This window comes from Pelophylax lessonae, assembly GCF_965119305.1.
Source record: "Pelophylax lessonae genome assembly, chromosome: 10".
Taxonomy (NCBI): Eukaryota; Metazoa; Chordata; class Amphibia; order Anura; family Ranidae; genus Pelophylax; species Pelophylax lessonae.
In genome coordinates this window covers 155,804,859-155,827,632 of record NC_138777.1, presented here as the reverse complement: position 1 = coordinate 155,827,632, position 22,774 = coordinate 155,804,859, and the positions used below count along the sequence as shown (strand labels likewise).

The following is a 22,774-nucleotide window of genomic DNA, read 5'->3' as shown; positions in this document are numbered from 1 at the left end:
CATAGCTCCGCGCTGGGTCGGCCGCGACATAGTCCCACTGGACGGGGACTGACCCTGCGAGTTAAACGTCTCGCCTGGACGCCAATGACCAACAGAGTCACGGCGTCCGTATTGGTCGACAGCCCCCCCCCCACCCCGGTGGAGAGGGGTTCTGTCAGGAGTTGGCGCCCGCCTGGTTCCGGTATGGTGAGTAGAATGTTCCCCCTCTCCCCCTGTCGAGTTTGTTGGTGGACGCGGGCCCCTCTCTGGGATGGTCGGACACTCGGTTTTCTGGGTCTCCCCTCTATCCTAGAACAGTTCACAGATCCCCTAATTTGAGTGTGATTTTTGTGAATAGAAACCAGGAGGCTTGGTTTGGGAGCTGACTATCTAAAGTCACTATATGACTGTAAGGGTGACTGAAGTCAGTGGCAGACTGGCATTACTATTGAGGTATAGAGGTATCCTACCTGTCTAGTGTGTACACAGGCCGGTGCCTATGCCTGAGTTACTGCAGCCATAGATCGCCATCCCTCCAGAAAGCCGGTCACTTCCACAGGCCACACAGCCTCCCGCAGGCCGAGGACACCTCCCGCTGGCCGAGGCACTTCCGCAGGCCGCACAGGCCGAATGCACACATCCCGCAGGCCGCTGCTAGCTTGCAAGCCGCCGCTATCCTACACAGGCCGCCGCCATTTTCCTGCAGATCGCACGAGGCCGCCATATTGGCGTAGCCTCGTGTCTCCAGCATGAGGGGGCGGCCATGTTTGAGGTGACCAAACACCTCATGGAGTAATTGGAAGGCGCCGGAAGGCGTGTAAAGGGGCGGAGCCACCTCTTTGGCCCAGGGAAAGCAAGCCAAAGACTTCCTGTCTGTAACAGACAGTGCTGGAAGCAGGTTGATAAGAAACTTCTGTGCATCAGGTGAGCCTTGGGGTCTCTCTCTCTCTCTCTTTCTGAGGGGTCCAAGCAGGTAGACTGAGGGGCGCTACTGCGCTGGGGGACTACGTTAAAAAAAAAAAAAAATGTTTTTTTCTTGCAATTAATTTTTTTGTGTTTTGCTGGCAAGTGTCTTGTTAGATGAACCCTGCCACACATGTATCCCCACCTGATCCCCTCAGGGTGGCCGCAGGACCCTCCAGTACCCCACTTGTAATGATGCATTATCAGCGTTTTGGAGTCTTTGGTATCCCGGGTGGAGGTAGCCTGTCAGGGACGGGGGTCAAGAAGAGCGACCCCTGCCTACCCCTATGTCATCTGATACCTCAGATACGGATTCTGAGCTGGTCATTGCAGTCCCTTTTCTGGGGTTGTTGTCTCAGGTACGGTCTCCTCAGACAGTAAGGAGGACGCTTCTGCCTCCGCCATAGCACAAGAAGCGTTGGTGGAAGCACTAGTTGTGTCTGTCCGGTAAACCTTAAATCTTGAGGTTACACCGGCAGAGGTAGCTGAGACTCATATTCCTTTTTTGGTACTAGCAAGCCTACCAAAAATGGTGAAGGGTTTCCCTTGCCCAAATAGGGTCGTCCGTAAATGAGCCCTGCTATTTCCAAACGCATTGCTAGGCGCGATCATTTTGAGGAATCCCTCATTTCAAAGATGGACGGTACCACCAATAGTGGACTCACCGATTTCCAGACTAAATAAAACCACTGTTATCCCGTTGGATTGATAGAATGGGCCCCACCCATCTCTGGGGTGGGGGGACGTCTTCACCGGTTTCCGGATCCAGGGCTTTCCAGAATCCCGGATAAAGGGGTTCGCAAGGTCATATGGTCGGGATACAAGATCGAGTTTCGATAACTTCCACCGGTGCGATTCTTCCCTTCCAATATTCGACATCCCCGAGTCGCTTAAAAAGCTTTGCGGGGGACAGCTTGATACAACAAGCAGTGGTAGTTTCCATTCCTTGGAGGAGTTCTAGTCGAACTTGTTCACAATGCCCAGGAAAAAGGGCTAGGTGCGTCCAATTCTGGTCTTGGAAGAGATGGAGTCCATCCATACAGTGGTGGCCTCCCTGCATCAGGGGGATTTCCTGGCGTCCATAGATATTTAGGATGCCTATCCTCATATCCCCATCTTTGCAGGACATCAGCGTCATCCCTGGTTCCCACCAGGAGACTGAACAATCTGGGCATAATTTTGGATACATCCTTGGCAAGAGTGTTTCTCCATGCGGAGAAACTCCAGAAGATTGTCAATGATTCGGATGTTGCTGTCCGTCAACTGGCTGGGATTGATGGTCGCCTCCTTAGAGGCAGTACCGTTTGCCCAGTCTCATACCCGAATTCTCCAAAGAGGAGATTCTTCCCATATGGAATCGGAATCCCGATTCCCTGGACAATCGGATCCGATTGAGTGAGCGGACCAGGGAGGCTCTGGTCTGGTGGCTTCGGTCTCCGATGCTCAGCCAGGGGAAGTCATTTCGTCTGATAAATTCCAGGTTACCGATAAATGTGTTGGAACTGAGAGCGATCAGACTTTCTCTGATTTACTGGACCAAGCAGCTCCAGGGCAGCCCGGTTCGGATCCAATCGGACTATGCCACGGTCATGACTTATGTAAATCACCAAGGGGCACCAAGAGTGCCCTGGCGGCCATAGAAGTGGCCAACATTCTTATTGGGGGAACAGTTGTTCCAGTTCTCTCCGATATTTATCACGGAGGTGGACAGGCAGATTATTTCAGCCGCCAGATTCTGGATCAAGAGGAATAGTCTCTTCATCCAGAGGTATTTCACCAGCTGTCCCTTCATTGGGGCACCCCGGATATGGATCTGTTGGTAGGTTGGCTCAACAGGGCACGCACCCGCGATCCTCTAGCGGACGCAGCAGACGCGCTGAACGGCCTGTAAAGGCAGTATCAGCTACTATATGTCTTCCCCCCTCTCAAATTGCTGCTGAGATTTCTCCGCAGAATAGAGGTGGAGGGAACTCCAGTTATCCTGGAAATTCCTAGCTGGCCTCGTCAAGCCGGGTGCGCCGACTTGGACAGGCTAGTCGCGGACGCTCCTTGGAGACTTCCTCTCAGGGAGGATCTGCGGTCTCAAGGACCGATCTTCCATCGTGCTTTACAGTCGCTGGCTTTAATGGCCTGGCTATTGAGACCCAGGTACTGAAGGACAGAGGGTTGTCAGCTTCAGTTATTCCTACTCTAATTAAAGCAAGGAAAGCGTCTTCCAGCAAAGTCTATTATCGCTCATGGAAGACTTATATCGCGTGGTGTGAATCTTTGGAATTTCCCCCACATACTTATTTGGTGACCCGAATCTTGGCTTTTCTGCAAAAGGGGGTTGAGCAGAAACTATCCTTGAGCATTATCAAGGGTCAGGTTTCAGCATTAGCAATCTTCTTTCAGAAGCCTTGGGCTACTCATTCCTTGGTGTCCAGGGGGTGCGGCACTTGACTCCGCCAGTGCGCGCGCCCTTACCGCCCTGGGATCTTAATTTGGTTTTTGTCGGTTCTTTAGAAACCTCCCTTTTAAAATATCAGTGAGATTCCCTTGCTTACATTATCCCAGAAGGTGGCCTTCTTGGTGGCTATCACTTCTGCACGCAGGGTGTCAGAACTGGCTGCATTATCATGCCATTCCCCATATCTAGTGGTTCATAGGGATAAGGTAGTTCTTCATCCGAAGCCATTCTTTCTTCCTAAGGTGGTTTCAGATTTTCATCTGAAAGAAGATATTGTGCTACCTTCCTTGTGTCCTAAGCCCAATCATCCTCAGGAATATGCGTTGCATTCCTTGGATGTGGTTCGGGCAATCAGGGTATACCTGAAGACTACGGAATCGTTCCGTGAGACGGATTCACTTTTTGTGATCACGGATGGCCCCAGAAAGGGGTTGCCTGCATCTGCCGCGACTATCTCCAAATGGATTAGACAGACGGTGGTACAGGCTTATTCTATTAAGGGTCGGAATCCTCCGTTCCCTGTTAAGGTGGTCCAGGTGGGCAAGGCGGCTACCTGGTCGTCGGTTCATACCTTTACAAAATTTTATAAAGTTGATGTGATGGCATCGGCGGATGCCTCATTTGGCCTCAAGGTTTTGCAGGCCGCAATTTGAGGAGACCGGTGGTCTACCTCGAGGGTTTTTTTCCGTTGGAATTTCAGTTGAGTCTCATCGTGTGATTGATGAGCCTTTAAAACTTCTAGTTTGCACCGGTTGGGCCTTCTAGATTGGATTTTGATTTCCATTTTCCCACCCCTCATTTGTGGCACTGCTTTGGGACGTCCCGAGTTGATATTAATCAAGGAGGACTACGTCTGTCAATGAGCGACAGAGAAAAATGGCTTTTTGTAAAATCTTACCGTAAATTCCTTTTCTCTTAAGCTCATTGACAGACGTAGTACCAGCCCCTCTGTTTTTGAGTTGGGTTGGGTTAAATTCTCTAAACACTGCTTTGTGACATGACTGATTTGCTGTAGCAGGAAGTGAGAGGATATACCCTCTGGGACTGCCTCTAGGGTGTGGCCAGAACGTTTTCTTTCCCGTCTAGTCCTACTCCTGTAGAGGGCAGTATAACCCGAGTTGATATTAATCAAGGAGGACTACGTCTGTCAATGAGCTTAAGAGAAAAGGATTTTACGGTAAGATTTTACAAAAATCCATTTTTCCATCTGTCCAGATTTGGCGGATCGGATGTCAGCGGACATGTCTCCGCTGACATCCGATCCCCCATAGAGATGCATGGGGGGACCGTTCAGATTTGCCAAAAAAACGGACAGGCGGAACTGAACGGTCCGCCTGTGTGAAAGGGGCCTTAGGCCCCTTTCACACATAGGTCCGTTCAGTTCATCAGTTTTCCATCCGTTTTGCATCCATTTTTCATCCGTTTTTCATCAGTTGTTATCCGTTTTTCATCCGTTTTTTTTGTCAGTTATCAGTTTTTCATCCGTTTTTCGTCAGTTGTTATCCGTTTTTCGTCAGTTGTTATCCGTTTTTCGTCAGTTGTTATCTGTTTTTCATCCGTTGTCATCCCTTTTCATCTGTTGTCATCCGTTTTTCGTCCGATCGGTTTTTTTGACAGATGAAAATGGGGCATTCATCCGTTCAAAAAAACAGACATTGACGGAAGCGGATGAAAATGGATGTTAACTGATGATCATCCATTGTCATCCGTTTTTACATAGAGATACATTGATGTCCGTTTTTCATTTGTCAACGGATGGATGAAAAACGGACAAACGGACAGCATGTGTAAAGAGGCCTAAGATGAGAAAGCAAAACCACCATCTCTACAAAGCTGGTTGTCCCTACACAAAGGCATAAATTAGAATAAGACACGGTAAGTCGACTTTGGGGAAAGGTTAGTTTTTTGCCCTCCTGCTTTTTGGGTACAAGCTCTACAGTTCAGGTTCTCTTAAAAATAACTAATGCTGCATGAAGGTGCAATGGCTAAATTGAATTTTTAAAAGCATTTTAGACCCTTAGTTTGAAATGCCAGCCCTCCTGCTGAATTATATAGAACACTATAAAGCTGCAAATATGGTAACCTGTCGTGTATTTTTTTCTCCTTTCTCTTTGCTTTAAGGTACAGTGTTTATATATGTAAGCTGCCATTTTCATTTCTATTTTTATACATTTTATGCATATTTATATGCTTCTTTTGTTTTTTTTTTCCGACATCATCTTAAATAAGGACTATGAAAATGACCAATAAACAGAAGTGTAGGTCTAGAAAATGGAAATAAATATTTATACAATTTAGGAAGCAAATTAGTAGCTGTATACCTTCATGCATTGATCATTATAGCTGCTTGAAAAATGTTTTGTCTCTTCAAAAGTGTAATTATTTTTTTTGGGTTAATTTTCCTAGGTTACACCATCAAGTATTCCATTAGAACTGCAAAATTTGGAAACTTCTTTGGCACCCCAGGCTTCACCTACTCGTGAACGGTCCCCAGATGTTATCTCAAGTGCTTCCACTGCTGTGTCCCAAGATATTCCAGAGATTGCCTCAGAGACCCTGCAAAGAAGTTACCCATCACCCATGTCATTAGGCCTTACCCCTGACGATAATGACAAAAACCACGCTCCCAGCATGAGCTCTGCAGCCTCTGCCCTACATCTTCTTTCAACCCGTAATTGTAGCATACCAGAGCTTGGACACAGAGTATTGGAGACTGGATCTTCTGATGCTCAAGATGAACTGGTTGGGTCTGAGCCCCTGGCTGAGAGAAACATTCAGGATAAGGTAGAAGAAGTCCTATCACAGCCTTGGCCTGCAGCACCTGACATAACAAGGGAGACCAGAAATAATTTAAATGAAAGGTAAGCTGTAGTATTTGAGAAAGTCCGTCAATTTTTAATTATACTTGTTGATCTGTTTGTTGTCTTTTTATTCTTATGTCAAGTTTCAAGGTATCGGTAAACTCCAAATACATTTAATTTTCTTAGCAATGATAGGATGGCTGGAAACACAAGCTGATGTCACTTTCTAAGTTTAGTATGAGAAAACATTCATAGATTGAAAATCCTATGGAAATCTTTAACTGATGCCTTCTTTCTTAGCATCTGGATGTTTCTTTGAAAATCGCATGCTTAAACAGACATTGTTTTTGAAAAAAACATTGGTGCCGTAGCAAGTTGCGTTTTGCTTATTTTTACTGCGTATGATTGGTGAAAAAGACTTACCCATTGAATTTTACTACTGTTGTGCTTGCATTTGCAAACATTTTTGTGACATAATACCACTGGACCAAGTCTGTTTTGTCCCTTATTTGACCACTTCAGCTCTGGAAGGTTTTAACCCCCCTAATAACCAGGCCGTTTTTTGCAATTCGGCACTGTGTTACTCTAACGAAAAATTGCACGGCCGTGCGACACTGTACCCAAATACAATTGTTGTCCTTTTTTCCCCAAAAATAGAGCCTTCTTTTGGTGGTATTTTATCATCTCTGCGGTTTTCAGATTTTACGCTATAAACAAGAAAAGAGCGACAATTTTGAAAAAAACACTATTTTTTTACTTTCTGCTATAAAACATTCCCAATAAAAAAATTTAAATTTTTTTTTTTTTTTTTTTATCAGTTTATGCCAATTTGTATTCTGCTACATATTTTTGGTAAAAGAAAATCCCAAAGAGCGTATTTTAATTGGTTTTGCGCAAAAGTTATAGTGTTTACAAACTACGGGATCGATTTTTGGACCTTTTTTTTTTTGTTTTGTTTTTATTAGTAATGGCGGCGATCAGCGGTTTTCAGCGGACCCCTAACTGACATTTTTGACACTTTTTGGGGACCAGTGACACTAATACGTAATGAGTACTAAATAATATGCACCATTACTGTATAAATGACACTAGCAGGGAAGGGGTTAACACTGGGGGTGGTCAAAGGGGTTAATTTATGACTAACTGTGCTTACTGTGGGGGGGGGAAGGTTCTGTGACAGGCAGCTTAGCTGAAACTTAGCTGAAAATCCTGATCTCTCCCTGCCTGTGTGACAGAAGACTCGCCTGCTTTGTTTACATAAGTAGGCGGGTCTTCTGTCGGTTTCTCTAAAGATTGCGGGAGGCCAGCGGCAATCGCCTCCCTCGGCCCTTTTCCTGTGTCTAAACGAGACCACGTGCACAAAATCGCGTAAATCTACGTGATTTTGCGCAGCCGAGCCGCCCTGCCGCAGTATATTTGCGTGGGGCGGTCAGCAAGCAGTTAAAGATGTTTTATTTGTATAGAGGATTTTAATAATGCCAACTGTTTGTGCAGTTTTTTTCAAATAAAAGGAAGAACATAGTTGCAATACAATGCAAGTTGAATGGGTCAGTGGGCCCCTGAGAGTGCTTACAATCTTAATGGAATGGCAAGTGATATAAAAGGTAGCAACTGTAGAGGATGAGGTCATTGAAGAGTTGAAAGCGAAGTTTCTAGGTAGAGAAAGGGTCGGCTTTCCTAAAGAGATGAGCTTGCTTTCAGGGATCACCTAAAGGTGAGCAGGGTAGAAGATAGAGAGATTTGGGGTTGGAGTTCCAGAGGATAGGAGAGACTGTAGAGAAGTTTTGCTTTTGGGTTTAGAGACTCTTTAATTGTACTACAGGACACAGGATCTGTAATGTATAGACCATGGGTTATATGAAGCGACCTTTAGAAGAATGGACCATGGCAAACAGAATTGTGGGACAACCTAAATAATCCTTCCCACTCCCAGCAATCTTCAGTTTTTTTGTTATTGTCCTTAGGTGAGAAGGATGGTCCCTTAAGACTGAGAGCAGGTTTCTGGCTTATGCTTCCATAATGCCTACAGCTGTTGCGGCTACCATCTACAGCATCTGGATTGGTGCACCTTGGCATCTATCTCGGGAACAGTACCTTAATGGCAGTAACAATCTGCACTGGTATGGCACAGTCCCCAAAGACCCCACCATGAAGGCGGGAGTAAACTCTGTCAAATTCAGTACGTGGCTAGTACGGCTAGAAGGCTCAGGGACCTCCTCCATGATCACCTCTATGGCATAGACCAGTGATGGCGGACCTTGGCACCCCAATTATTTTGGAACTAAATTTCCCATGATGCTCATATACTCTGCAGTATAGTTGAGCATCTCGGGAAATGTAGTTCCAAAAACATCTGGGCTTCCAAGGTTCACTATCACTGACATAGACCAAATTCAATAGGGATGTCAGGTGATCAGATTAAATGGGTTGCGTGCTGAATAAAGGAATACCGAAAGATCCACCACCTCCGTGCTTGCACACCCCTCAGCTAGGCAACTCACCCCACTTTATTGCCCACCATCTTCATGGATGAGGCTAATAGTGCAAAGTATCAAATGTTGCAATCAGGGCAATTACACCTCAGATCTCTCCTTTAGGGCAGCCTTTCTTTTATTTCAATACATTTTCATTGGAGTTTTTAAAAATAAGGGAAGGTAACAAATACATAACAAAATGACATCAATAACAGGATGTACATAACAGGTAAGAACAAACGACTGTTGTAGAGAATGCAATAAACAGTCTATAAACAACCAGATATAAGAAAGCTTGTCCCTGAGATCTTTAATGTCTGCAGGCAGGAAAAGGTTCACAGCACCAGTATTGTATGTATGTATGTACAGTAAAACCTTGGATTGCAAGCATAATTCGTTCCGGAAACATGCTTGTAATCCAAAGCACTCTTATATCAAAGCAAATTTCCCCATAAGAAATAATGGAAACTCAGATGATTCGTTCCACAACCATTTATTCATAAGTCCTTCAATTTATAGTCCATATAAAAATATTATAGCATTGTGATAGGTTGTGTAACCATAAAATGTCCATCCAGAAATAGCCGCTTCCACAAGGGGATTAGAAGCAAAATCCAGCAGGAGCTACAGAGTATCAAAGAGAAGAGAGGCGCCTCTAAGTGTAGCAATATGGTTCCATTTAATGAAGGTACAACATTTAGCAACTCACATGGCTGATGAATAAAACAGGCACATCTAAGTATGCAGGCATCCGGGGTAAAGCTGTCCACATAGACCATCTTCTGCACCGCCGGCTGCCAGTCTGTAATCCTGACCAGGAAGACCACCCTGCAGTAAAGCGATCTGTAAGCGAGGGGCAGCATGGAAGGGATGACGTAGATGAAGGTGCGGAGGATGGTCCTATGTGGACAGCTTTACCCCTGATGCTTGCATCCTTAGATGTGCCTGTTCCAATCATCAACCATGTGAGTTGCTAAATGTTGAACCTTCATTAAATTTAACCATATTGCTACACTTAAGGCGCCTCTGTTCGCTTTTATACTCAGCTGTGACTTGAGGCTACTTGTATATCAAGACATCGCTTGTATATCAAGTCAAAATTTATTTGAAAATTTTGCTTGTCTTGCAAAGCGCTCTTAAACCAAGTTACTCTCAAACCAAGGTTTTACTGTATGTATATATATATATATATATATATATATATATATATATATATATAATATATGAGGGAGGGTGTCACCTCTTACTGCCTCTACCCCTGCTGGTCAGGGGAGGGGCGGTCCCCAGGCATCCCAACGGGAACACACTACGCCTGAGGTATTAATAGGAGGGCACCCTAGTGATTCATATTCCGTGTACATTGAGACACGTCCCAGAGGGCAAGTAGAGATAAAGAAGAGGGGTAAACAAAAGGATAAAAGAGGGGAAATGGGCTGAGGTGATAACGTATGAATCATATAGAGGAAGGGAGGGGGCAAGAGAGGAGGAGGGGAGAGCACATCCTACAGTGCAACATAACCCAAAGGTCAGTGTCTTAGATAATGTGCAAAATCAGGGGGTTTACGTAGTCTTGTACCAAGTCTGCCATCTATTCCAAGAGCGTTTAGTTTTAGGGAAAGTGCCCATGGAAGAAGCAAAAGCTAATTCATATTCAGCATCAGTATGGGTTAACTGAATGATCTCAGCTAGTGTAAGGATCTGAGGACTCTTCCACTTCCTAAGCAAAGCTAGTTTGGTAGCCAAGAAAATGTGGATTACTGGGCATCTATCAGTAGGTGGCATGGTGTGCATTCTTAGTGATAATATAGATACAGCCGGGGAAATGGAAATTGACAAGTTGAACACTTCTTTAAGCAGAACACTGCATTCCAAAGGGGCACTATCAATGGGCAGGACCAGATAATATGACAAAGTCTACCCACTTGTCCACATCCGCGCCAACAAAGAGGAGATGTTTGCAGAAAGAATTTAGATAACTTGGACGGGGTTAAGTACCATTTCAGCAATAGTTTCTGAGTTGTCTCCCACATGTTGATATTCTTGGATGCTGAGTACATAGATCTAAGTGCCACTTGTCATTGTTTAGGCGTGTAAGATTCACCAATGTCCCTCTCCCAGGCCAGAATAGGGGACGTTTTAGTAAAAGTGTTCTTGTTCCCTAGTGCAACATAAAACAAAAAGATACCTTGTGATTAATTTATTGTGTGGTGGTGTAAGATAGTGAACTATATGCCATGGTAGGGTAGTCGTTAGAATTTTAGGTGTCTGTAGGAAGTGGGAATTGTACTCTATCTGTAGGGATCTGACCGTTTTAACAGCAGGACCGACCAGGAGGTCATCCACATAGTGGATCCCCCTGGCCACCCATTGGGAGAGAGCTATGTCTGGGATGATATGCTGAAGACATAATAAGGGTAATCGAATGGTGGTTTTCGGGGAGGTATGTGGAGGTTGCTGTAGTAGCAGCAGCCAAGCAGATAGGGTGGCTTTGATAGTAGGGGAGGTCGTACCAGTGGTATGTTGGCATAGAGGGCTGGCAAGTAAATAATGTTGAAGGTCTCCACCCCTAACTTGGGCTTTTTCAAGTTGAACCCATGGGGAGTCCGAGTTTTGCGCGAACCATGCTTTAGTTTGAGAGAGGATGGAGGCCAAATAGTAATCCCTGATGACCACATGGCCCACTCCCCCTGCTCTTCTCAACGTAGTAAGTTTGCTAAGGGCACATCTAGCTTTTTTGCCTTTCAAAAGATAGTTATTTAGGTGGGTCTGGGCTGACGTAATTAATGTATTTGGGACAATTATTGGAAGAGCGCGAAATAAATATATCAGTTGGGGTAGCAGGATCATTCTGAAAGCTTGTAGTCTACTTGTCCAAGAAAGTTCAACCTTTGCCAGTGTTCGAAGTTTGGAGTCTAGAGAGGACAGAAAGGAAGTGTAGTTAGCTTGAACTAAGGAGTCTACCGTTGGGGTAATCGTTATCCCTAAATACACTAAACCCTTACTTTGCCATGAATAGGGAAAATGAGCCTCCAATTTTCTTTGTTTTGCTGTTTTCTTTTCCCACTTTTTTGCCCACCATCTTCATGGATGAGGCTAATAGCGCAAAGTATCAAATGTTGCAATCAGGGCAATTACACCTCAGATGTCTCCTTTAGGGCAGCCTTTCTTTTACTACTTTTTTGCCCACCATCTTCATGGATGAGGCGATTAGCGCAAAGTATCAAATGTTGCAATCAGGGCAATTACTCTTCAGATGTCTCCATTAGGGCAGCCTTTCTTTTCTTCTATACATGCAAAGGAAAAAAGCTCCACTAGTGTATTACCTCTTTAAACTTTTTATTTTAGAAATAAAACCTCATATGATTGCACGTACAAACTAAACACAGCTTCAGCACATAAAAGATATAGAAGGGGTTTGGGGTGCTCTCATTGGTCCTACCTCCTCCACAATGGTATAGTAGACCTCCGGGAGTCACCGCCATTCACCCGACCAATCCTTCCGGTATATAGTGTGACCACGCACTGACACGTTTTGTCACTTCAGACTTTGTCCATCTGCACGGTAGTGGCGTCCCTACACCAGGGAGACTTTTTAGCCTCCATAGATATCAAGGCCACATAGCTACACGTCCCTATCTACGCTGGGCATCAGCGGTTTCTTCGCTTTGCTGTAGCAGAGGAGCATTATCAATTTGTGTCGTTACCCTTTGGTCTCGCCTCCGCTCCCAGGGTTTTTACCAAGGTACTGGCCCCGGTGTTGACACTGCTGCGCCAACGAGGGATTGTGGTACTGGGGTATCTGGACGATCTTTTAGTGAGAGCGGACTCTCATTCAGCCCTGTTGGGCGATCTGTCGATAGCTGTCAGAACCTTGCAAGAGTTCAGGTGGAATATCAATTTCAAGAAATCCGCCCTGATACCTTCTTTGAGACTGGATTAGCTGGGCCATATTCTGTATTCCACTTTGGCGAGTGTCTTTCTTCCTCCGGACAAGCTGCAGAAGTTGCAGGGGGCAATTTGGTTGCTGTTAGCAAACAATCTGTCCTCTCTGCAGATTTGCAGTCTGATGGCATCAACCTTTTAAGGCAGTTCCATTTGCTCAGTTTCACCACGAGATCTTTACAAATGGAGATTCTTGTCAAATGGATCTGATGTCCTTGGACAATTTGATTTGGTTGAGCCACAACACAAAGTCTGCTCTGTTGTGGTGGCTTCAGTTGCCGGGACTGTGCCATAGCAAGTCTTTCCTGCAGTTTTTTTTTTTTTTTACGGTGGTGACCATCGACGCCAGCCTGTCAGGCTGGGGTGGGGTACTGGGAAAGCTCTGTGCCCAGGGAACCTGGACAGTAGAAGAGTCAAAACTATCGATCAATGTTTTGAAGCTCGGAGCAGTAAAGCTTTGTCTGAGCCACTGGATGACCTGTCTGCAAGATTATCCAGTTTGGATTCAATTGGACAACGCCTTGGCTGTGGCTTTCATACATCATCAGGGGGACACCGAGTGTCTTGGCGGCCAAGGAGGTGGCCCAGATTCTGGCTTGGGTGGAAGAGTTTGTTTTGGCCCTCTCTGCTGTGCACATCCCAGATGTGGAGAACTGGCAGGCGGACTGCCTGAGTCGTCAGATGTTGGAGCAAGGGGAGTGATCCCTACACCCGGAGGTGTTTCAACTACTGTGTGTTCCATGGGGGATCCCAGAGGTCTATCTGTTTGCCTTCCGTCTCAACAAGAAGGTGCAGAGATTTGTAGCCAGGTCTTGAGATCCTCTGGCCGACTCCCCAGACGCCCTGGTGGCTCCTTGGGATCAGTATCGGCTGATTTATGCATTTCCTCCAACTTCTGCCGCGTCCTCTGCGCAGGATAGAGGTGGAAAGCATTCAGGTCATTCTGGTGGCTCCAGACTGGCCTTGTCGGTCTTGGTAGGCAGACTTCATAAGATTGGCCGCTGGTACCCCTTGGATGCTTCCTCTCAGGAAAGATCTGTTGTCTCAAGGTCCAATCTTACATTCTGCTTTACAGTCGCTGGCTTTAATGACATGGCCATTAAAAGTCAGGTGTTGAGAGATAGGGGTCTTTCTGAGTCTATAATTCCCACTCTTTTGAAGGCTAGGAAGTCTACTTCTCAAATAATCTATCATCGCACGTGAAAATCAAACATTTCATGGTGCGAATTGCTGAAAGTGCACCATGGGATCTCAATTTGGTGCTGTCTGTTCTTCAAAAGCCTCCTTTTTGAAAAAAAATTGGGAGATTTCGTTCCTTCACTAAGGTGGTTTCTGATTTTCATATAAATGAAGACATTGTACTGCCTTCCCTTTGTCCTAAACCTCAGCATCCTAAGAAGTATGACTTGCATTCTTTGGATGTGGTCCAGGCTATCAGAGTTTACTTAGAGACCACTGCGTCCTTCAGAAAATCTGCGTCTGCTACAACCATTTCCAGATGGATCAGACAGACAGTGGTACGGGCCTATTTATCAGATTCCTCCTTTTCCAGTGAAGGCGCATTCTACTAAAGAGCTGAGTGCCTCTTAGGCTTTTCGCCATCAGGCCTCAGTGCTACAAGTTTGCAAGGCGGCAACTTGGTCGTCTGTGCATACCTTTAAAAAATTCTACAAGGTAGATGTGCTGGCATCAGCTGATGCTTCTTTTGGCTGCAAGATTTTGCAGGCTGCAGTTTGAGAGAACCCCTTTTTTTAGTTTCTCTTTGAGGGTTTGTTGTTCCGGGGGAGCTCCTATTCTCTGGTTGCACTCTGTTGTACCTGGTTGGCTACGTTTGGCCATTGGGGCATTCAGGTTTTTTTTGTTCCTGTCTTGTTCCCACCCCTCATGTTTTTACTGCTTTGGGACATCCCTATAGTCTATGATTAAGCAGAGCTGTGTCTGTCGATGAACTATAGAGAAAACTGGATTTTTGTAAGAGCTTACCGTAAAATCATTTTCTCTGAAGTTCAACAGACGCAGCACCCGCCCCTCTATTTTTGAGTTATGGGGTCTTTTTTTGTCACTGCCTGCAACACAACTGTTTGAGTAAGCTAGGCGTTGAGGTGGAGGGCTCATAGGTAGTCAGTAGGGATCAAAGGACAGAAGGTATTATGGATGTCAGCAGCATCAATACAACCATAACGACAACCACTGGGGGGATTGTGCGGACAAACTACAGACTGAACAGGAATAAACTTAAGTACAAATCAATATCCACTTCAACAACACTAAGAGGGATATTAATCAAATGCAAGGAGCCTAGCTAACAAAATTGATGATTTGGAACTGCTAGTACATGAGGAGGACATAGATCTTGTGGGAATAACAGAAACTTGGTTCGACCCCCCCTTACATGACTGGCTGGCCAATATTCAAGGGTATTCTTTGCATCGGAAGGACAGGGAAGGAAAAAGAGGTGGAGGGGTTTGTCTCTACTTCAACAATAATGTAAAGATGGTAGAGAGGAATGACATTATGGAAGGGACGATTACGGAGGTGGAAGCCGTGTGGGTAAAACTCCATAGGGAAGAAGTAAAGGGGAAAGTAATAGGAATTTCTATCACTGTTGAGTAACGCGGCAAAGCTGGGGCCAGGCATCATATTGGGGGACTTCAATTCTTTTCATGAAGGTCTTACAGGACAACTACATGTTTCAGTTGGTGGATTCTTCTACTAGAAAGAATGTATTGCTAGATCTATTACTAATGACTCAGATCTAATCACAGAAGTAGGATGTCCGGGACAACTTGGGTTCTAGCGATCACAGTATGATCACATTTGGCGTAAATCACAAGATAGCAAGGCAAGAGGGGGAACTTAAGAACCCTAAACCTCAGAAGGGCAAACTTTCCTTAACTGTGCTCAATATTAAAGAAAATAAACTGGGACCAAACCCTTGGAACACTGACCACGGAGGAAAATTGGGAATGATTTAGGAACATCTTAAACAAAAGCATCTCACAGTGCATTTCTACGGGAAATACATTTAGAAGAACCAAGGTCAAACCAAAGTGGCTAAACCATAATGTAAATAAGCTTATTAGGGAAAAAAATGTACTTTAAGAAATATAAATCGGAGGGGACATTATCGACTTTCCACCAATACAAGGAATCGAACAAGAAATGTAAAAATGAAATCTAGAAGGCTAAAATCAACTTTGAGAGACAAATATCAGAGGAAAGTAAAAGGAACCGTAAGAAATGTTTTAAATATATCAATAGCAAAAAAGCGAGGTCAAAACACGTGGCCATATAATTAACGATGATTACAGAGGACTCAGAGAAGGAAACTGTTCTGAATGCTTTCTTTTCCTCAGTCTTTACACAGAAAAAGGAGGGGTATAATGAACATGACTGTATGGTTAGCAGCGCATCACAGGACTTGCCGCTATGGCTAACAGAGGGTGAAATCATGGAAAGGCTTGATAACATTAACAAATAAATCACCAGGGCCGGATGGTGTGCATCTGAGAGTACTCAAAGAACTCAGGTTATATCTAGATCGCTGTTCCTGATCTTTGCAGATAGTATTTTGACAGCAACTGTACCAGCTGACTGGAGGAAAGCGAACGTGATACCAATATTCAGGAAAGGGCAGAGGCATATCCTGGGAAATTATAAGCCGGTCAGCCTGATGTCAATAGTATGTAATCTACTGGAAGGGATGATAAGGGGCTATATTCAAGAATTTGCTAAAGTCAACAGTATCATCCGCAGTAATCTGCTCAGGTTTACAAAAGGACGTTCTTGTCAAACCAATCTGTTAACATTCTACGAGGAGGTGAGCTGTGAGCTAGATAGGGGGATACCTGTGGATGTGGTGTATCTGGATTTTGCGAAGGCATTTGATACAGTTCCCCACAAACGCTTAATCTACAAACTAAGGTCTGCAGGTATAGACCACAAGGTTTGTTCTTGGATAGAAAACTGGTTAAAGGGGCGTTTTCAAAGGGTGGTGATAAATAACGCATACTCGGACTGGTCTGGAGTGGTAAGTGGGGTACCCCAAGGCTCAGTCCTGGGACAGATTTTGTTCAATTTATTCATAAATAGCATTGAGGACCGGATCATTAGCTCAATCTCAGTTTTTTGCAGATGAAACAAAAATAAGCAGGGTAATAACTTCACATCAAGATATAGAAATCTTACAGAATGACCTGAACGAAATTGAGTGGGCAACTACATGGCAAATGAGGTTTAATGTGGAGAAATGTAAGGTACTGCACTTGGGGACTAAAAACATAAACGCAAAATATGCTTTAGGGGGGAACCTCTGGGGGAATCAAGAATTGAGAAAGGTCTGGGAGTCTAAGTGGAGGATTGACTAAGCAATAGCATGCAGTGTCAGGCTGTGGCTGCCAAAGCTGGCAGAATACTAGCATGCATAAGGAAGGGGATATATTTCAGAGATAAAGCTATAATCCTGCCACTTTATAAGGGCCTGGTCTGGCCACATCTGAAGTATTCTGGTCGCCAATCCTCAGAAAGGATGTGTTGGAACTCGAGAGGGTCCAGAGGAGGGCAACTAAACTAATTAGGGGGTTGGAGGACCTTAATTATGAGGAACGTTTTCAAGCCCTTGATTTATTCTCCCTGGAGAAGAGACGCATGAAAGGGGACATGCTAGCGATTTACAAATACCTGAATGGTGATCTCAGCATAGAAAAAAAAATATTAATTCTCAAGGAATGTAAGAGGACACGCGGCCACACAATGCGATTAGGGGAGAAGCGATTTAACCTCAGGCTACGCAAAGGTTTTTTTTACAGTAAGGGTGGTAAGATTGTGGAACTCTCTTCCACGAATGGTGGTAACTGCGGGAAGTAAGGCTACTTTTAATAGACTCTTGGACGCACATCTCAAAGATCAAAACATTCAGGGTTATTGGAAAGTAATCCACACTCACCTACACAGGTTGAAGAATCTGTTTGTACACTTTTTTTGCCGCCGTTTGGAGCGGCCGCCATGTTTTTTGGTGAGCAGATTCTAAGCTCTGAGGACAGCAGCCATTTTAGGATTCTGCCCATGCTCCCGTTCGGGCGCCATCTTGGATGTGGGCAAATGCCTAGTAAGGGCAAGCAGCCATTTTTCCTGTGACATTTTACATTGAGTTTCGATAGGCACCTTTTGTCTGGGCTCGAGGGCTGGGCCTCTAGCGGTATGAGGTCACTTCCTCCTTCTTCACACATCTCCTGTGTAAAAATGTGCTGACAGGCTGGGGGATTTTTGTTAATCCTTCTGTCATTTTTCAACCAAAACATTTTTTACTTGTTGCTGGTGTGTTTTCTGAGGGGGTACTTTCAGTTAGTGCAGATTGCGGGGGGGGCGTTTACCGTCGATTTAAAGGGCCAGCGTCCCTTTTAATTTTTATGGCAAATATGGACTCCCGGGCCAGCAAATCCCCTGCAGGCCTGGTGGGGGCTTCGGGTCCACCCTGAAGCCTCTGCCATGACCTCTATATCTGCTCTTCTTGCGACTTTGGCGTCCCAGGTGGATCTGCTGATGTTGGAACGCTCCTCCAAAAAATGACCTGTGCCCTCCCAGTCCTCTGACTCTGAGCCAAAAATTGGTTGCCACGGACAATGGTCCCCCTGAGGGGTCCCGGTCCTCCGCTTCTGAAGGGGTGGGAGGAGGAGGCGGCATCTTCCTCCTCGGTAGCGCGGGTACATGCGCTACGATGGATGTCCCCCTTAGCGACGTTAAAAATAAACTCTCTATCTTGACGATGAGCCGTCTCAGTCAAGTCAGCGGTCTGCTTTTGGGGTTCTGAAGGGCCCAGAAGTCAGGTCAGGTTTTTTCACTGCCCTGTGGAATTTCACTGGAGTGTGAATGACCAGTGGTGGTTCATAGGCACATGTTGGTGGTGCCTAAGCGTTTTTTCCCTCCGCTATCCAATCAGCGCAAACCTATTATATGTGATAAAATAACTCAACACCAATTCACTGTGCATAAATCAGGTGTGTGAACTTATAAATCAATAGTGGTGTCCGGCAGCATGCACCAATCTTGTTTCACAAATCACAATAAACTATAAATCATACAAAAATGTGATGCGCCAGAAATATAAAATCAAAAAGTGATGACAATAAATCATATCCAGTTCATAAGGCACATAGCAATGTGTGTGCTTCCAATAAAATGATATAAAGAGTGTCCCGTGTTCAGATGAAGAAAATCCAGTGATGAAAACAACTTGTAATCACCAATATAGTGAATCCCTCCACCAGGTGAATCAGCCTCTCACCTTTCTGAAGGACCCAAACGGGCCAGCAATCACATGTATCATTGATCAGACTTCCAGGAAAGAGCCACACTATATTGCACCTCGAGGGATCCCGGGACATATAGAAAACAGATGAAGAAATCTAGTGCTCTCCGCTTACTAATGAGGGTATGCTTTATTAGAGAAAGGCAGATCAACTCACATTTGTCGGGCACTCAGCTGTGCCTGCTGTATAATCGATGTCAGCGATCTGTTACCAGAGAGAGACTCTGCGTCGGCCACGCACGCTCCGCCCCCCTATACGCGTTACGTCGAGCGTAATGCTCCTTTGACTTCCCTACCAAGGAAGTCAAAGGATATGCTTTTTCAGACTTCTAGTGTTATCGGTTTGCCAAGGTTGAAGGGGTCGGGGCCTGATTCGGTGTGTGGTGAGTGGGGCCAGTGTGTCCAGGGAGGCTAAGAGTGAAGCGTTGTAGACAGAATTGGCTAGGTTGGTGCAGGACAGGGGTGCGATTTTGTCATAGAGGTGGTCGGTAGCAGAGTAGAGAAGAGAAGGGTTGAGTGGCGTAGGTTTCTGCGGGTAACTGTACGGTAGCTGGAGGGAGAGAAGGTGGAGGAGAGGGAGGGAGTGAAACTAATAAGGTAGTGATCAGAGAGAGGGAAAGGATTGTTTGAAAGGTTGTGCGGAGTGCATAGGTGGGAGAAAACAAGGTCAAGGATATTACCTTCAGAGTGAGTAGAAGCATGTATCCATTGCTTCAGGTCAAAGGAGGAGGTTAGACTGAGAAGTTTGGAAGTGGTAGGAGTGTTAGTATTAATAGGGATGTTGAAGTCGCCGAGAATGATTGTGGGTATTTAGGAAGAGAGAAAGTAGGGTAGCCAGGCAGAGAAGTCGTCAAGAATGGTCGATACTGGTCCAGGGGGGCGGTAGATCACAGCTATCCTTAGAGAAACAGGGGAGAAAAGACGAATGCAGTGTACCTCAAATGATGAGAGTGACAGAGGGAGGCGGGTGGAGTACCTGAAAGGTGCTATGTGGGGCTAGAAGGATCCCAACACCCCCTCCCTTGCGTCCATTGGGTCTAGGGGAGTGAGTCCATAGAAGACCACCTTGGGATAGGGCAGCAGAAGACGCAGTGTCGGATTCGTGAAGTCAGGTTTCGGAGATGGCGAGTAGATTAAATGAGTTAGCGGTGAAAAGGTCATGAAGAGAGGTGAGTTTATTACAGACAGAGCAGGCGTTCCAAACGGCGCAAGAGAAAGGGAGTCTGGTCTTTGGAAGAAGAGAGATGGGAACTAGATTGTGCTGACTGCGACTGCAGCCAGAGGGTTTTAAGTGGTGTGTTGAGCACGGGTAAATGATGGAGGCCCAGGGTTTGGGGATATGTCTCCAGAGGCTAGGAGAAGCAGAAAGGTGAGGGTGGTAATATGAGAGTGTGATTTATATGAAGGGACATTCCTCAGTGTCCTGGAGGATTTGTGTGCATGTGGATTTAGAAATAACAGGAGATGGTGAGTGCAGTAATAAGGTGAGGACAGAAGTGAGGGTGATATATATATAAGCTGTGGGGTGGAGAAGAGGGGTGAAACAGAGAGAGTTTAAGGATAGAGGACACTGCTGTCAAAAGGAGTGGTAGAGAGTGCATTTTACAAGGAGAGAGCTGAAGGGGTAAAAAAGGTCACCTGCAGTCAATGTGGTGTATATCTCAGCCTTTCCTGTGTTCATTCACTTTGTGCATTCTCTGAAGTGCAGATTCAGAAGTGCTTCCCACTTATAGAAAATTGCCCCACTTTGAGAAAAGAGCCCCCAAAGCAAACGTGCCCCCCTAGCACACAATGATCCAAGGTGCTGCGCATCACTCTGATGGCGGAGTCAACCTTTCCGCCTGCCCTTGCTATGGTGGATTGCACCCAGACTGGGATGTCCTTGTGCGACGCAGCCTTGGACGAGGCCCTGTTGGTCGCTTGGTTGTCCGCCACATTACCTGGTTGAAGAGCTGGTCGGCTGACCACGCGTCCAAAAAGACGGTTTCTGAGGTCCCCTATGTGGGGGGTCGTCTTTTTTGGGAAAACTCTAGATTAGTTACTTAAGGGGCTCAATGGTAGGTAAGAGTACTCTGTTGTCCCAGGTCTCTAAGGGTAAGCCCCCTCGCAAGCGGCGGGGGCCCTCCTTCAAGACTCAACGTAATTCCTTTCGTGCCTTGGGACGCAAGAGAAGGGTAGACCCTTCCGACCTCCCGCTGGCCACAAGAAGCCGTGGACGGGTAAGCCAAAAAGCCGGTCAGTCTGGCTCGACGGCCCAGTCTACCTCTTCCTGAAGAGACGACCTCACCCATTGTCGGGTAGGGGGACGTCAGTGTTGCTTTCGGGAGCCCTGGTTGTCCGGCATTCAGGACAGGTGGGTTCAGGAGCGGATTCGTTCAAGGTACAAGATCGAGTTCGATCTCGACCTGCAGACAGGTTTTTTCCATCCAATCTCCAGCTTTTCCCCAATCGTCTCGGGGATCTTATGGGGGCAGTGCACGATATGCTTGCCCAAGGAGTCTTTGTACCCGTTCCTCCACGGGACAAGTTTTGCGGATTTTACTCCAACCTATTCACGGTGCCCAGAAAAGAAGGCACGGTGCGTCTGTTTCTTGATTTGATGCCTCTGAACCGCTTTGTGCGGGTACAGAAGTTCAGGATGGACTCCATCCGGTCGGTGGCGGCATCATTGAGGCCCGGGGTCTTCCTGGCTTCCATCACCTTGCAGGATGCGTATCTACACATCCCTGTTTTCGGGGGTCATCAGTGATATCTCCGCTTCACGGTGGCTGGGGAGCACTTCCAGTTCGTGGCGTTACCTTTCGGTCTCGCTTTGGTTCCCAGGTTTTTTACCAAGGTATTGGCTCCGGTTCTAGCCTTGCTGCGTTCACGGGGCATTGCGATCCTCGGTTGCCTGGATGACCTTTTGTAAGGTCGAGCTCGTGTGTAACCTTGGCGAGCGCTCTGACCGTGTCGGTTCAGACACTCCAGGAGTTCGGGAAGACCATCAATTTTCAGAAGTCGGCTCTGACTCCCTCAATTCGTCTTCGGTACCTAGGGATGGTCCTGGACTCTTCTCAAGCTCAGGTCTTCCTTCCAGAGGACTAACTCGGGACTCTGCGGAATGAGATCAGGTCTCTCAGGGACAACGATCTCTCCTCCTTGCGGACCTGCATGCGGGTTCTGGGCCTGATGGTTTCGGCCTTCAAAATGGTTCAGTTTGTTCAATTTCTCCCCAGGACTTTGCAAGCAGAGATCCTGGACAGGTGGACCAGGACGCCTCAGTCCTTGGAGAGGCGGATGTCATTGAATCACCCGGTGCGGTCAGCTCTCTTGTGGTGGCTCTTGTCGCCGTCCTTGGCGCAGGGCCAGACCTTCCGGCCTCTGTTGCGGTCGATTCTCACCACGGTTGCCAGCCTGTCAGGCTGGGGCGGAGTTCTGGGGCGAACTTTGTTCCCAGGGGACGTGGTCGGCGGGGGGAGACTTCGCTGCCGATAAACGTCTTGGATCTCCGAGCCGTATATACTTTTGTCTGTTCCAGTTCAGCTCTACTTCAGGGGTGTCCGGTCCAAGTACAGATGGACAATGCCACGTCTGTGGCTTATATCAATTACCAAGGGGACACCAGAAGTGCCCGGGCAGCCAAGGAAGTGTCAGAGATTCTGTCATGGGCCGAATCGCATGTATGGCGATCTCGGCTGTTCACATTCCGAGTGTGAACAGCTGGCAGGCGGCCTATCTGAGTCGCCAGACCTTGGACCAAAGGGAATGATCCCTGAATCCGGAGGTATTTCGCCTCCTGTGTGCCCGGTGGGGCAACTATTGTCAACTATTTTCGTAATCGATTAATCGGTCAGCCGATTAGTTGTCCTGCATACAG

General features: G+C 46.2%; 1 protein-coding gene across 2 annotated transcripts in view; it reads left to right on the top strand.

The window, feature by feature from the left end:
- Positions 1–22,774, top strand: part of EDC4 (enhancer of mRNA decapping 4) — a 629,569-nt gene that overhangs the window by 340,771 nt on the left and 266,024 nt on the right. For both annotated transcript variants that reach the window (XM_082271180.1, XM_082271179.1), the window contains exon 18: positions 5,798–6,252. In XM_082271180.1, the coding sequence (XP_082127306.1) occupies positions 5,798–6,252 (455 nt within the window). The remainder of the gene's footprint in view (positions 1–5,797; positions 6,253–22,774) is intronic.